This window comes from Ambystoma mexicanum, chromosome 8 (assembly GCF_040938575.1).
Source record: "Ambystoma mexicanum isolate Mex_15411 chromosome 8, UKY_AmexF1_1, whole genome shotgun sequence".
Lineage (NCBI taxonomy): Eukaryota > Metazoa > Chordata > Amphibia > Caudata > Ambystomatidae > Ambystoma > Ambystoma mexicanum.
The window spans coordinates 1,252,642,368-1,252,654,756 of NC_090929.1; the positions used below are offsets into that span (position 1 = coordinate 1,252,642,368).

A 12,389-nucleotide genomic window follows, 5' to 3' on the forward strand; every position below is an offset into this window, starting at 1 on the left:
CTCGCCAGACGGGCTCTTACCCTCCAGCCAGTTGGCGAGACGTTGATGGCGGTCCTTCATGGTCCGTTCCGACATGTTGCCGCAAAACGCACAGTCCTTCTCCACGTGCGTCTTGTCCTCATGAAGGCAGTAAAGGCAGAAAGAGTGTTCGTCCTCCTTGAAGACGTTCTGCAGCTGGCATCCAGGGCAGACCCTGAACAGCTTTCCGGGCGTCGAGCTTCCCTTCTCCTGGGCCATCTCCGAGACCGGGCCTGAGAAGCTTTTGGAGTCCTCCGAAGTGTAGCTCGACGAAATCTTCACCCTTGAGGGGCACAGATGAATCCGACACGGGTCCCCGTTGATCGGATGTAGAATCGGTGGAGCTTGAGGCTCTTTTGACCGAAAGAATCGAAGTTTTTTGTAAAAAGCGCAAAAAAATAGCACTAACGCTCGAGAGCAATAGCACGAGGATCCCAACACATGAACGTACGGTAAAAATCTGAAGATGGCTGCCAGAGGCGGTGCTTAGGTAGAGGGCAGTCATTGGCTGTGGTCAGTATGACGCAGAGACCAGTGATTGGTTATTACTACGAAAGACAGATCAGAAACGAAACTGATGCTGGTTTTTTCTTTACCGAGGATTCCCAGCCTGACGACGGGGAATATTCATGAGCATGTGAATCCATGCCAGACCCCATGCTGGAGAAGCAGGTTTAGCAGGGGAGAGGGAGAGAGAAGGCAGAAGCGAAGAGGAAGGTTTTAAGGTGCTTCCGGAACCGGAGATTGTTCTCCTCAAGTTTCAGGGAGGCAGGAAGGCTGTTCCAGAGGGAGGCCCCTGCTGCGGAGAGAGATCTACCCCCAGCTCGTTGCTTCGAGAAGCGGCTGACCATGAGGGAGTTGGAGACGGATGAGCGAAGGGCTCGTGAAGGAAGATATTTAGGAAGAGAGAGTTGAAGGTATTTAGGCCCCAGGCCCCAGAAGGCCTTGTGGACAATGCAGAGGGTTTTGAACTTAATCCTCGCAGCCACTGGGAGCCAGTGAACAGATTTCAGTCCTGGAGAGATACGGTCCCTGGGCTTGAGGCCAAGGACAAGTCTCGCAGTTCTGTTCTGGATAAGTTGCAGAGGGCGGAGAGTGGAGGCAGGCAGATTAAGATAGAGGCTGTTACAGTAGTCCAGCCTTGAGAGAACCAGGGCTCGGGAGACAGTGAGCTTCTGGGGGAAGGAGAGGAAGGGAAGAATACCTCTGAGGAGGTGCAGCTGGTAGTGTGACTTCTTAGCGATGTCGGAAATATGAGGAGAGAAGGAGAGTGTGGAGTCGAAGATGACCCCGAGGTTTTTAGCCTTGCAGGTAGGGGCAGGAAGGGGGCCAAGGGAGGCCGGCCAGAGAGCTGCAGGGAAGGAGGGAGTGGGTGTGCCGATGAGTAGAATCTCAGTCTTACTGGCATTAAGGCAGAGGTCATTGGCGGCACACCATTCCTGGATAGCAGACAGACAGTCGGAGATGAGGGAAGGAGGGGAGGAGGCCGAGGGTAGCCTGAAAATGAGCTGGGTATCGTCCGCATAGCACTGGAAGTGGGGGCAGAGAGCGGCGATGCAGTGGGCAAGGAGTGCCAGATACTGGTTGAAAAGCCAGGGAGAGAGGTTGGATCCCTGGGGGACACCACAGGTGGAGAAAAAGATGTCAGAGAGGAAGGAGCCCATTTGGACCTGGGAGGGTCGACCGGAGAGGAAAGAGGTCAGCCATGCCAGAGCCTGACCAGTGATACCCAGGTTATCACGGAGACGGTTGAGCAGGATGGCATGGTTGACAGTGTCAAAGGCAGAGGAGAGATCGAGCAGAATGAGAACACAGGGAGTGTTGGAATCGAGGTTCAGGAGCAGGTCCTCACGGATGTTCAGGAGAGCAGTTTCCGTGCTTCTGGCCGCTCTGAAGCCGGATTGATGGTCATGAAGATTACCAACATATTCAGCATGGAGGTTAAGCTGGGAGATGGCCAGTTTCTCCAGGAGCTTGCCCAGGAAGGGAGTGATGGAGATTGGGCGATAGTTGGCCGGGCAGGAGGGGTCGGAAGAGGGTTTCTTGAGGAGGGGGTGCACAAGGGAGTGCTTGAGGGGGGATGGGAAGACTCCAGAGGCGAATGAGTGGTTGCAAAAGTCAGTCAGGGCAGGAGCCAGGGAGTCGATGTGGTCCTTGATGGTTTTGGAGGAGCAGGGGTGAACCTGTTTAGAAGAGGCTTTCATAGATCGGACTTGTCTGGAAACCTCATCAGCAGAAAAAGGTGGAAAAGCAGAGAAGGAGGGCGGAGGGGCAGCTGCAAGAGAGCAAGAGGAAGAGCCGAGAAGAGAGGGAGGGACGAGAGCGAGGTCAGGATGTCCTGAGTTTTTGAGATGAAGTGCGAGGCCAGTGCAGTGCAGAGGGCCTGGGAGGGGACAGGAGAGGTAGAGACTGCAGCAGGGTTGGCCAGCTCCTTGCAGATTTTAAAGAGTTCGGCCGAGTTGTTAGATGCCTCAGAGATGCGGGCTTGGATAAGGGCTCTCTTCTTGGTGAGAACGGAGAGCCGGTATTGCCTTTGGAGCAGGCGGCAGGCCAGTTTGTCAGAGGATGAACATGAAGCACGCCATTTCCTCTCTGCCACCCTGCACTTGCGTTTTAGGGTGACGAGATCCGAGTCATACCAAGAGTTACATTTGGCTTTGGGCTTCAGGCGGATTCTCATGACGGGGGCAAGGATATCGTGAGTATCAGATATAGAGGAATAGAGCATGGAGAGGGCTGTGTCAGGGTGGGAGTCAGCCGAGGGGGGAGAAGGGGGCGAGAAGGTAGCAGCGAAAGCCTCAACTGACACGCGCTTCATAGGTCGGATGACCGAGAAGGTGGGTGGCAGTGAAGAGGGTGGCTTTGCCTGTGGGTTGGGGAGGGAGAGGTGGGAGGAAAGGAGAAAGTGATCGCTCCAGGAGAGAGGAGTGGAGAGAGGGAGGGAGAGGGGAAGGTCAGAAGAGATCAGAGCATCAAGAGTGTGCCCTGCAGAGTGAGTAGGCCCAGACGGGAGAATAGAGAGTGAGAGAGAGTTGCAGAGTTCGCGAAAGAGACCAGTGGGGGGACAGGAGGCATCGAGGTGGATGTTGAAGTCACCGAGAAAGAGGAGTTGGGTGGTTGAGGACAGGAGTGAGGAGGAGAGGTCAGCCCACTCAGAGAGGAAGGAGGAAATTTGACCAGGTGGCCGATAGATAGTAGCCACGGTAAGGGAATGGCTAGGAGAGAGAGAGAGTCGGCAGACAAGACATTCAAAAGAGGAGTAGGTCTGCGTAGGAGTGACAGTGGCAGGAATCCACTCAGGGAAGATAAGGGCAACACCACCACCTGAACGGTTGGGCCTGGGCACGGAGAGGATCTTGTAGCCGTCAGGTAGGAGTGTGTCGAAGCTGGTGGCAGAGCTGGCAGTGAACCAAGTCTCAGTGAGACCGAGGACGTCGAGGTCCAGTTCCTCAAGAAGGCGACAGATATCAGAGGAGTGCTTGATGGCAGAGCGAGAATTTAGAGTGGCAATGTGGAGAAGGTTGCCACCCTTGAAAAACTTCCGGGGAGGGGTACAGAACAGAGGTACGCCCTGCGGAGGTGTTGGAGAAGGAGTTGAAGAGGGAGCAAGAGAAGGGGTAGGGAGGGAGGGGAGAGGCAAGGTAGCCGAGGACAGAGGAGGGGGGACAGCGGGAGCGGAGAGGAAGTTGATGAGGCATGGGAAGCGTCTATCAAAGAGGTGTAGGTTGGCCTGAGGGCCTTGGACCAAGACGGTCCCGTTAGCATAGACATTAATGATGGCTTTAGAGGAGTGGAAAGGGGCCAAGTGGACATCCCAACGGGTGCCACCATTAATGGGAGAGGTGGAGAAAGGAGAGAGCACAGCGACCATGTGAAGGGTCCAAAGTTCAGGTGAAGGCACGAAAAAGAGAATGTCAGTGAGGGTTTCCTTTGAGCAGGCGCTCGTGTAGGTGTCAGCGATAGGGAGGCCTGGGTTGGAGACCAGGATGTCCTTTTTAAACTTTTTCCTACCGGATTTAGTGAGGAGAGCAGGATAGTCAATGGAGAAGCAGTTAGAGTAGATAGGCGAGATAGAGAGCACCATGGAGTAGGAGGGGAGGCGGACGACACGAGTATGCAGACAGGAAGTGAGTGGAGGGCACTAGTTTAACACAGTGCAGAGCAAACAGTAATGCGTAGTAGGTCAGGGCCACCTAAGTTTGAGAATCCTGCGAGGGATATCTTAAATGGGTTCTACAGTCCAAGACTCCATGAGGTGGAAATCATAACACTTCACCAATGGGAACCCACTTAAAAGATTAGGATAGATAGATTAGTATAAAACCCCAAACCCAGCCAACAGAATTCCGGGCTGAGGCCGCTAACAGCACATCACTGCTCTCTTGCACTTCTCCATCCCCACCAACTCCCCCTCATTCCCCCCCCCCCCCAACCCCTACGTTTTTTTTCTCAGAACCGCCAGAGCGCCAGGGGACCACTCCGGTGGTTATGGTACGCGGTAAAAATATCCTTTAACATGAACATAAAGCATATGCGCACTAAAACAAGGTATATAAGAAATTTTTATTGACCATAAAAAGTTAATTAGGGTTAATATATTTTCTTTAAATACCGTGAAAATTGTAAATATATATATATATATATATATATATATATATGAAAACACTTTAAAATGATCCAACAATGACAAATGGGCCACATTACCAACAAGACGTACACATTTAAAAACGATCGAGAAGTAGACAAAGACAAGAAACTGTACAGCAGCCAAGTTTTAGTTCTGTATTCTTAATGGTAATTTTGATCTTGGAAGGAGTTGCTCGGAACCATCTTCTATTAGCTTCGATCTTTCCAGAAGCGTTGTGTTCGCTTTGTTTTCCTTCTCTCTTTTCTGGCCTTTTTTGTGCTATGGATGAAAAAACATTGTGGAACAGTAGTTGCATAAAATGGTAGGTAATTTGCACACAAAAAAAGAATGTTTGTCCTTCTGCCTCATTTCCTGCAAACATTCATAGACATCGCTTGTAGATATCAGAAATTTGTAAAGACCACATTACTTGCCTCTCTGTAAAGTTCTGATGGGTGTTTTTCCCCCATGAGTACTCAATTTATATCCATTCCCCAGTGCAGCTGCCCTTCAGAAACCTTTCTGCCTCCATGGGGCGCAGCGCGGCTCTGCCCAAAGCCTCTGGGACCCACACTGGCCACAACATTGGGGCAGTATAAATCGAGGTGCCGTGCCGCGTGACCTCAGTTTCATCTTTTTTCCCTAGCACTCCGATGCTTGCGGAACACAGAATAGTTTGTGTACTTGCTATCAGCCATGAGGGGCAGGTAGGGAAGGCGATGAATCTGTGGGAGGAATATGCATCATAAAGAACAGAGAGTTAAGTAATTTATTCTTCTAATGGATTGCTTCCTCCCACAGATGCCTCATCTCTAATAGAATCCCAAACCAGGACGAAGACCTACAAGCAAGGACACCACCTAGACCAGAAAATTCTGGAGGACCACCCAACCAAAAACATGTCCTGGTTTGTGATAAAATACAGCTTCTTTATCTCTGTTAGTTACATTTTTCTAAAGTGCAACTGGTGTTAAACTTCATAAGAGTTCTCTTGGTATTAGGGACCCAACTCTTAATATAGGCCTGTACTACACACGTCGCTAGAGTGGCTGAGTAGAGAGGCTCATTTTAGGAGGGAGTTCGTTATAAGAGCTATAGATCAGTAGAAAGCAATCCATACATACATACATAGAGCCAAGAAAACACTTGTTATATTAAAATATTGTAAACAAGAAAACAAAAGACACCAGGACGACGGCACAGATCACACTCCAAGATCAGGGCACCAGAGACAAAGTAAAGACAAAAGCGTGATGTAGTCGACACTGGTCTTTAATGAAAAAAGTATAAACACTGATAAACCAGGGAAAGACTAGTTTCGACCTCGCTGCCGAGTGCTTGTTCACAACAATGGGACATTTCCTCTCAACATTTAAAACATCAAGGTCCTTTTTTGCTGTTTACAGAGCACTGACATGGTAGTGCAAGATCAAGAGAAAAGCAGGCAGCCATGTTGAAACGATTAGAGCTGCATAGTGCAAAGCCACAGGGCTAGTGAGTATGCTGGTGTGTGGCAGGCACAACATGAATGGCACCAATAAAAGACCACATAAAAGACTTGTAATGGTATGTAAAGCAATCACAAAACATGGAATAAAAATAAGTCAAATGCACATGCATAATGCCAAATCCACTTAAGGACATAACATGTTCTGCACATTCCCTTAAAATGCTTACATGTCAGAAATGCCTGAAAAAATATGTCACACAGATGCACCCCAAAGTGGGAAACATTGGAATATACCCCTTGACGCTGGTCAATGTACTGAAACATATGGTAGAATGGTCCAAGCTCTGATCACTGTGTGAGAGATTAAATAAGTAAGACACAGAACATATCCCCCTGCTCTTCAATGAAGCAGGTGCACAAAAACTGGTCACATCTGGTGCAACAGGGCTCATGAAAACCTGTGCAAGGATTACCTGGAAAACTGTATACGGAATTAAAATGCAATTACTGTAGGGGGAACAGCAGTAGAAAGTTGCCTAGACAGGAGCTGAAGAAAGTACAAAAAGAGCCCTAACGTGCTAAAGCAATAAACATACTACCAAGTAATGTACACATGCATACAGTCCCAGTACAAAGTGCAGATGCATATTAAAACATATGTATTTATATACACACACAAGGCACAAGCAAATGTAAAATGCAGCAACAATAACATTGAATTAGAAATGGAATCAAGTTCTAGATGGAATAATGCAGGCGAGTAATGTTTCACATGCTTTACATATCCAGCACACAGAGTGACGTCAGTTAAGGTCAGTAAAAACACTCATTGTTGCAAAACTGAGTTTGCAGGGAAATAAAGGTTTAGACGGAACACAGCTAGCAACTGTTAAACAACAAGTACACTCTCTCAGAGGGATGTAGGCAGTCTGTTTCCCAACTAAAAAGGTGTTCACAATTAAAGTGTATGGAGGAAACAGCACTAACAAAGCCAGTAAGATCAAGAAGCTGGACCTTTGGCAAACCAGCAAAGACACAGTCAAATGGACAGCAGCAGTCCTGATAGAAATCTACAGAGGAAGGTTAAGTAACCAGTCAGTTCTTGTATAAAACACAGGAGCTCAAGAGGAGCCTTCCTGATAACACAGGCTGTAAAACCCTACACAGTGGAGTTGAGGTCAACTCCCAATTGAAGAATTATCACTCCCAAAGAAAAGGAGCATCGAAAATGGCCTAAGACAAGTACAACCCAAGCCCCACAGTAACTTAAGAGCAAAGATGAAAATGTAGATGGTCGCCTTCTAGGTGCAAAGATGCAGACCCAGATTCCTGCTCCTTGGTTGTGGTGACGAAAAGGGAGACCTCTGATGGGTTTCAGCGGCAGCACTCGGGAGAAGGGATCAGCAGCAAAGGATTCAGCTCACTCCAGCTGCTCTGGTGTTGGCGCCTTTTTCTTAGCACCAAGAAGAATTGAATATCGCTGGTTGGATTCTCTTCGATTACTCGGGCCTGAACTCTTGTGAGGGGACTTTTGGGGAAGAATTCCTGCCTGTGGAGGTCCACACAAATGCTGGCAAAGTTTCAGCTGGATTTGATCTTCACAAGATGATGTACTTGCAAATGGTCCAGATGAAGCGTGGGCCACACCAGCCTTTGCCAAGGATAGCCAGTATGGAAAGATCTGTGGAGCTGTGACCCTCAGAGGGGTAATGCGACCGGCACGACATAGCAAAATGCTTCCACTTATGGGAGTAGTACTTTAAGGTAGACGATGCACTAGTGAGGACTTCCCTGCAGTCCGCTGGCAACTCCACCTCCAAACTCTAAGGCTGCAGGAGCCAAGCCTTCAGGTTCAGCCATCCAGGGTCGTGATGAAGGATTGCGCCTCTATCGCGGGTGAGAAGATCCGGAACCACCGGCAACTTGACTAGAGGCGACATGATCGACTGAGAAGGTCCGGATACCAAATCTGTGTCGGCCCCAGCGGGGTGATGAGCATCATCTTGCATTGACACGGTCTGAGTGTGTAGACTTGTAGCAGGAGAGGGAACTGAGGAAACATACAGAAACAGCCCTTCCAACGGCAGAACGCATTCCCAGGCTCTTCGGCTGGTGGAATCTGCAGGCAAACCTTTGGCTCGTTCCTCTTCCAGAAGCTGCGGGATGTGCTGCTCTTGACGGGGAACGGGCGGAATACAAGGACATCTGCGTTGGAACTCCAAGGTGTGCCCCTGGGTGAGCGCGTACAGCACCCATCTGTCGGTGGTGATCTTTCACCACACGCCGGCTAACCTCGTCAGCCAGCTTCACACCGGGATGCACGAGTGCCCCCGCACCCCCCCCCCCAACGTTTTGGTTAACGCGCCAGCGTCTTGCCCTGCAGGGTGGCAGCGATGCTGTCCTCCGCTACTGTGGGCTTCTGTAGGCTTCTTGCATAGAGGATCAGGACGGCTGTCTGTAAGACGTGCAGAACCCTTTTTGACACCTGGTTGATTTTCCCCTGGAGGAGCGAAAAGACAAGTGGTGCTGCTGGAGAGTGCTGGGAGAACTGGCCCTCTCCGTCTTGAAGGCCTGTAGGGACATGCCGACGACCTTCGCAAACAGTTTTTCGTCGAAGGGCATGTCCAGCACCTTCACTTGGACCCCCTGACAGACATTAGTGGCATTCATCCATCCTTGCCCTCGAAGACAGACACCCTTCCAAATTTGCAAGAACCATGTGTCAGAGACATCCAATGCCACTGTAATGGTGTGGTCAGATGCCATTCCCCCCCGCCCCCTGAACTGGAAGAGGGCTTCAATCTTCTCATCGTTGGGGAGGAACTCCAGGATCGGTCCTAGCTTGTATCAACTCCCCGTCGTACCTGGCCAAGAACGTCAGTGCGTTGGGCGCCTGGATTTGTGGACGCTGTGGTGTAAATCACCACCTTCCCCATGGCATCCATTTTTCCCCCTTGCTGTCCGGAGGAACTGGAGAGGAGACGGGTTAGCCAAGAGTTTCCTCGCGACCGCCTACACTGTGGATGCAACCACAGGCACTTTGGTGTCGAGTGTGGCACCTTATACTTCGTTCCCAGCCTATTTCACTTGGTTGGAGCTGTGCAAGGGTTCTTCATGAGGCCTAAGCCCTCTTCCCAATCATCCAGAATAGGCATCCCCATGAAAGTCTTCCTCTTGGCCTCTTGCCTTTGAAACAAGAAGCCCTCCTTCTTGGTCTTATTGGGCACCAGCTGGAATAGCTCAGAGGCCCTGGCGATCATGGAGTGGAACAAACCCACCTCATCCAGTGGGGAAACCCTATGTGGGGCATCCAAATGTGGCGACTCACCGTCCGCTGCAACGATATCCTAATCTGCCATCGTGCCTGCATCTGTTCCCGTACCAGTGTCTGGGTCTACTCTGGTAGTTGGGGCCAGACGCAGGAGGTTAATATGGGGGCGTCAGATAATGCTTCCTCTTTGGTGGAGGCTGATCAGGGACCTGGGGGATCACAGGTACCGAAGCCGCGGAATCCTCAACTGGATCGGACACCAAGGTGTGGAGAGTCGACAGAATATCTAAGAAAATGTCCCTCGGCTGAGAAGGCAAAACAGGAAAGCTAGGCCCTGCGCTGCAGTTATCCTTGTGTGCCGTATGAATGGACTCCTGATCATTGTTGTCCAATGACGAGCCCTCCATAGCTTGGGCAACAACCTGGGAGGGCTGTTTCGGGGCCTCCTCACCCCGCCCCCCTCTCTTATTCCTCCCGAGGGTCATGAACCGGGGCCTCGGCCAGTATCTTCACCCCTTCTGGCTTGCCTGCAGACTTTGTCAAGGTCTCTACGGCGATGTCGCGCCACAGGGGCAAGGACATATTTTTGCACCGCAGGAGTCACTCTTGTAGGATCAGCGCCCATAGCAGCCGGGGTTGTAGTAGCCGTCGACGGGGGTTGCCAACAAGGTTTTCGCCTGTGCCGGTTGAGCCTGCTTGTGCTGCACGGCCGCCTTCTCTGTCCTCAGCTTCTCTGATTTCTCCCATAGTTTAGCCGGTGTAGATGACTTCCTCTTTGAGGAGGAACTTGATGGTAGGCTAGCAATGAAGGCGTAAGGTGATGCTGATCGCACACTATTCACTTTGGAACCCGCTTCCGCTGCAAACCCGGTGGACTCGGACTTATAGATCTTGCCCCCCCGCACAAATGAGGTGCCCTCGAAGGACTTTGAAGACCGCTTCTCGGACCAGCCGGTCCTGGACGAGGCATGACCCTGCTTGGTGGCCTTGTTCGTGTTAATGAAACAAATGATGGTACCAGGATAGCGAGAGCAACTGGTAGATAAAAGGCAGAAGGTAATAAATCAAATCATAATTTTTATTTTATTTAGATTTGAGTGTAAACATCATTAGACATCTTTAATTACTTCATTTTTTTATTAAAAAATCTTAAATTTCAGGCATTCATTCAGCTAAATCAGATCCCAAAACGTTTGAATTAAATTATTTTAAGAAAGTTCAAATTCAATTCCATTGTGTTGCTAATATTTCACTCCAGACAAAATATCCAGCCTTTTTTCTACCAGTTGCTCTTGCTATCCTGGTATCATTTGTTTTATTATATGGCCTTACCTCAAGGTGCCAGTGATTTTTGAGGTTCCCACCCTTTGGTTGATCTTGTTCGTGTTAAGCCACGCCGCCAGCCTACTGTGCCCATCCTTCGTCTTTTAGAAAAACCTATGCATATCTCACACTCTGCCTCCTTATGGTCCCGGTGTAGGCAGCAGAGGTATTGAAGGTACTTGTCATTCGCAAACACATTCCGTAAACCACACTTGGTGCGGGGCCTGAAGATGGACCTTGCCTCCTTCTCATTCATGGTAGGAAGGGGCAAAGTAGGCTCAAGATGGCCTTCTAGGATCTTTGCCCTTGAGGGGTACAAAACTCAGACAACGGATCCCCGCTGTCAGAAGATAAAGAGCACACTGGCTCCTTGAAACAAAAAAAATTGACCTTTTCTGTCAAAAAACAAAAAAATGTATTTAAAATTGCCCGGAGAGCAACGATGGCACTCCCAACACTGAAGTGTGCGGTAAAAATCTGCATATGGCTGCCAGAGAGGAGGGGTTTAGGGAGAGGACTGTCAATTGATGGGGGCAGTATGACCCAGAGGACAGGGATTGGTTAAGAGGAGAAATACAGTCTTAAAGTTAAAGTGAAACATTTTTTTTTTTTTTTACTGAGGATTCCCAACCTGGCGACGGAATATTCATGAGCATGTGAATCCGTGCCAGACCCCATGCTGGAGAAGACGTCCTTGGTGGGTCTTCCCTGTCGGATGTTTCTGCAGTTGTTGAAGGTGCTGCTGACATCTCTGCTACTCTTCTGATTCAGATTCCTTGTTCTAGTGGTCGACTGCCTGTAGTTCAAAAACCCTTACCTTATATGCTTAACCCATTCATTCACTCCTGTGGAACTGGCAATCACCTGGTGGTTGGCTGTCCTCTAGGACAGCCAGCAGCACAGTTAGAACTGGGTTCAGCCAGGCACACCTACAAGGGACAGAAGTTTCGGGACCCTCCCTGAATTCCTGCCTTCCCAGACACACGGGAGCCTGGGCGAGCTTCAGGGCTGAAGCCAGCCAAAGGCATAACACATTAAGGACTGAACTCTACTTGAAATGATAGAAGAAGGGCCCAGAAGCAATTGACAAACTAAAAGTGGCTAAACAAGAGGACTGGGGCCATTTTTAGAAAATGGTCACCCATAGGAGCTGCACTGCAGCTGAGAAATCAGCCTGCCAGTAACCTGTACCAAAAGGTAGAAAAAGTATCCACTGCCACCAGCCATTTAAGTAAGTCACTAACAAAAGTTTACAGGAGTAGTGGGATAAGGAGTTGCAATGTAACCCCCCGCACCACACATACGGTGTGTGCTGGACCCGAAAAGGAAAGTAAGCTAAAAGTTACCTTACTAGTATTGGGAACTGTAGTTCATACAAGAGAATGTAATTAAACATTAAGGGAAGTCCAAGGGAAACCTCAGTGACCCTGCATAGAGGGTGCTGGGTGCCAAAGCAAAAAGCAAATGCCTGTATTTGAAATATGGAGTTTAACAGACTCCATGAAAAATGTTAAATAAAAATCCCAGTCAGAGAAAAAGAAAGTGAGTGGTAGAAAAGTTCCACTCACTCAGGAAATTAAAATCAAAACAGTCCATAGTCCAGCAAAAGTGCTGGGGGTGTCTTAGGTTAGCACAGAAACTGAAAATCCACCGACTCCCACCCAACACCCACTTTCCTTGGCACCTTTCAACCAGGGGTC

The 12,389-nt window shown here is 49.5% G+C and overlaps 1 protein-coding gene across 1 annotated transcript in view; it reads right to left on the reverse strand.

Annotated features, from left to right (window-relative positions):
• Positions 1-4,562: 4,562 nt before the first annotated feature.
• KIF11 (kinesin family member 11) overlaps positions 4,563-12,389 on the reverse strand; it is a 705,022-nt gene continuing 697,195 nt past the window's right edge. The window contains exon 23 of the mRNA XM_069611368.1: positions 4,563-4,924. Within this exon, the coding sequence (XP_069467469.1) occupies positions 4,793-4,924 (132 nt within the window). The 3' untranslated portion in view covers positions 4,563-4,792. The remainder of the gene's footprint in view (positions 4,925-12,389) is intronic.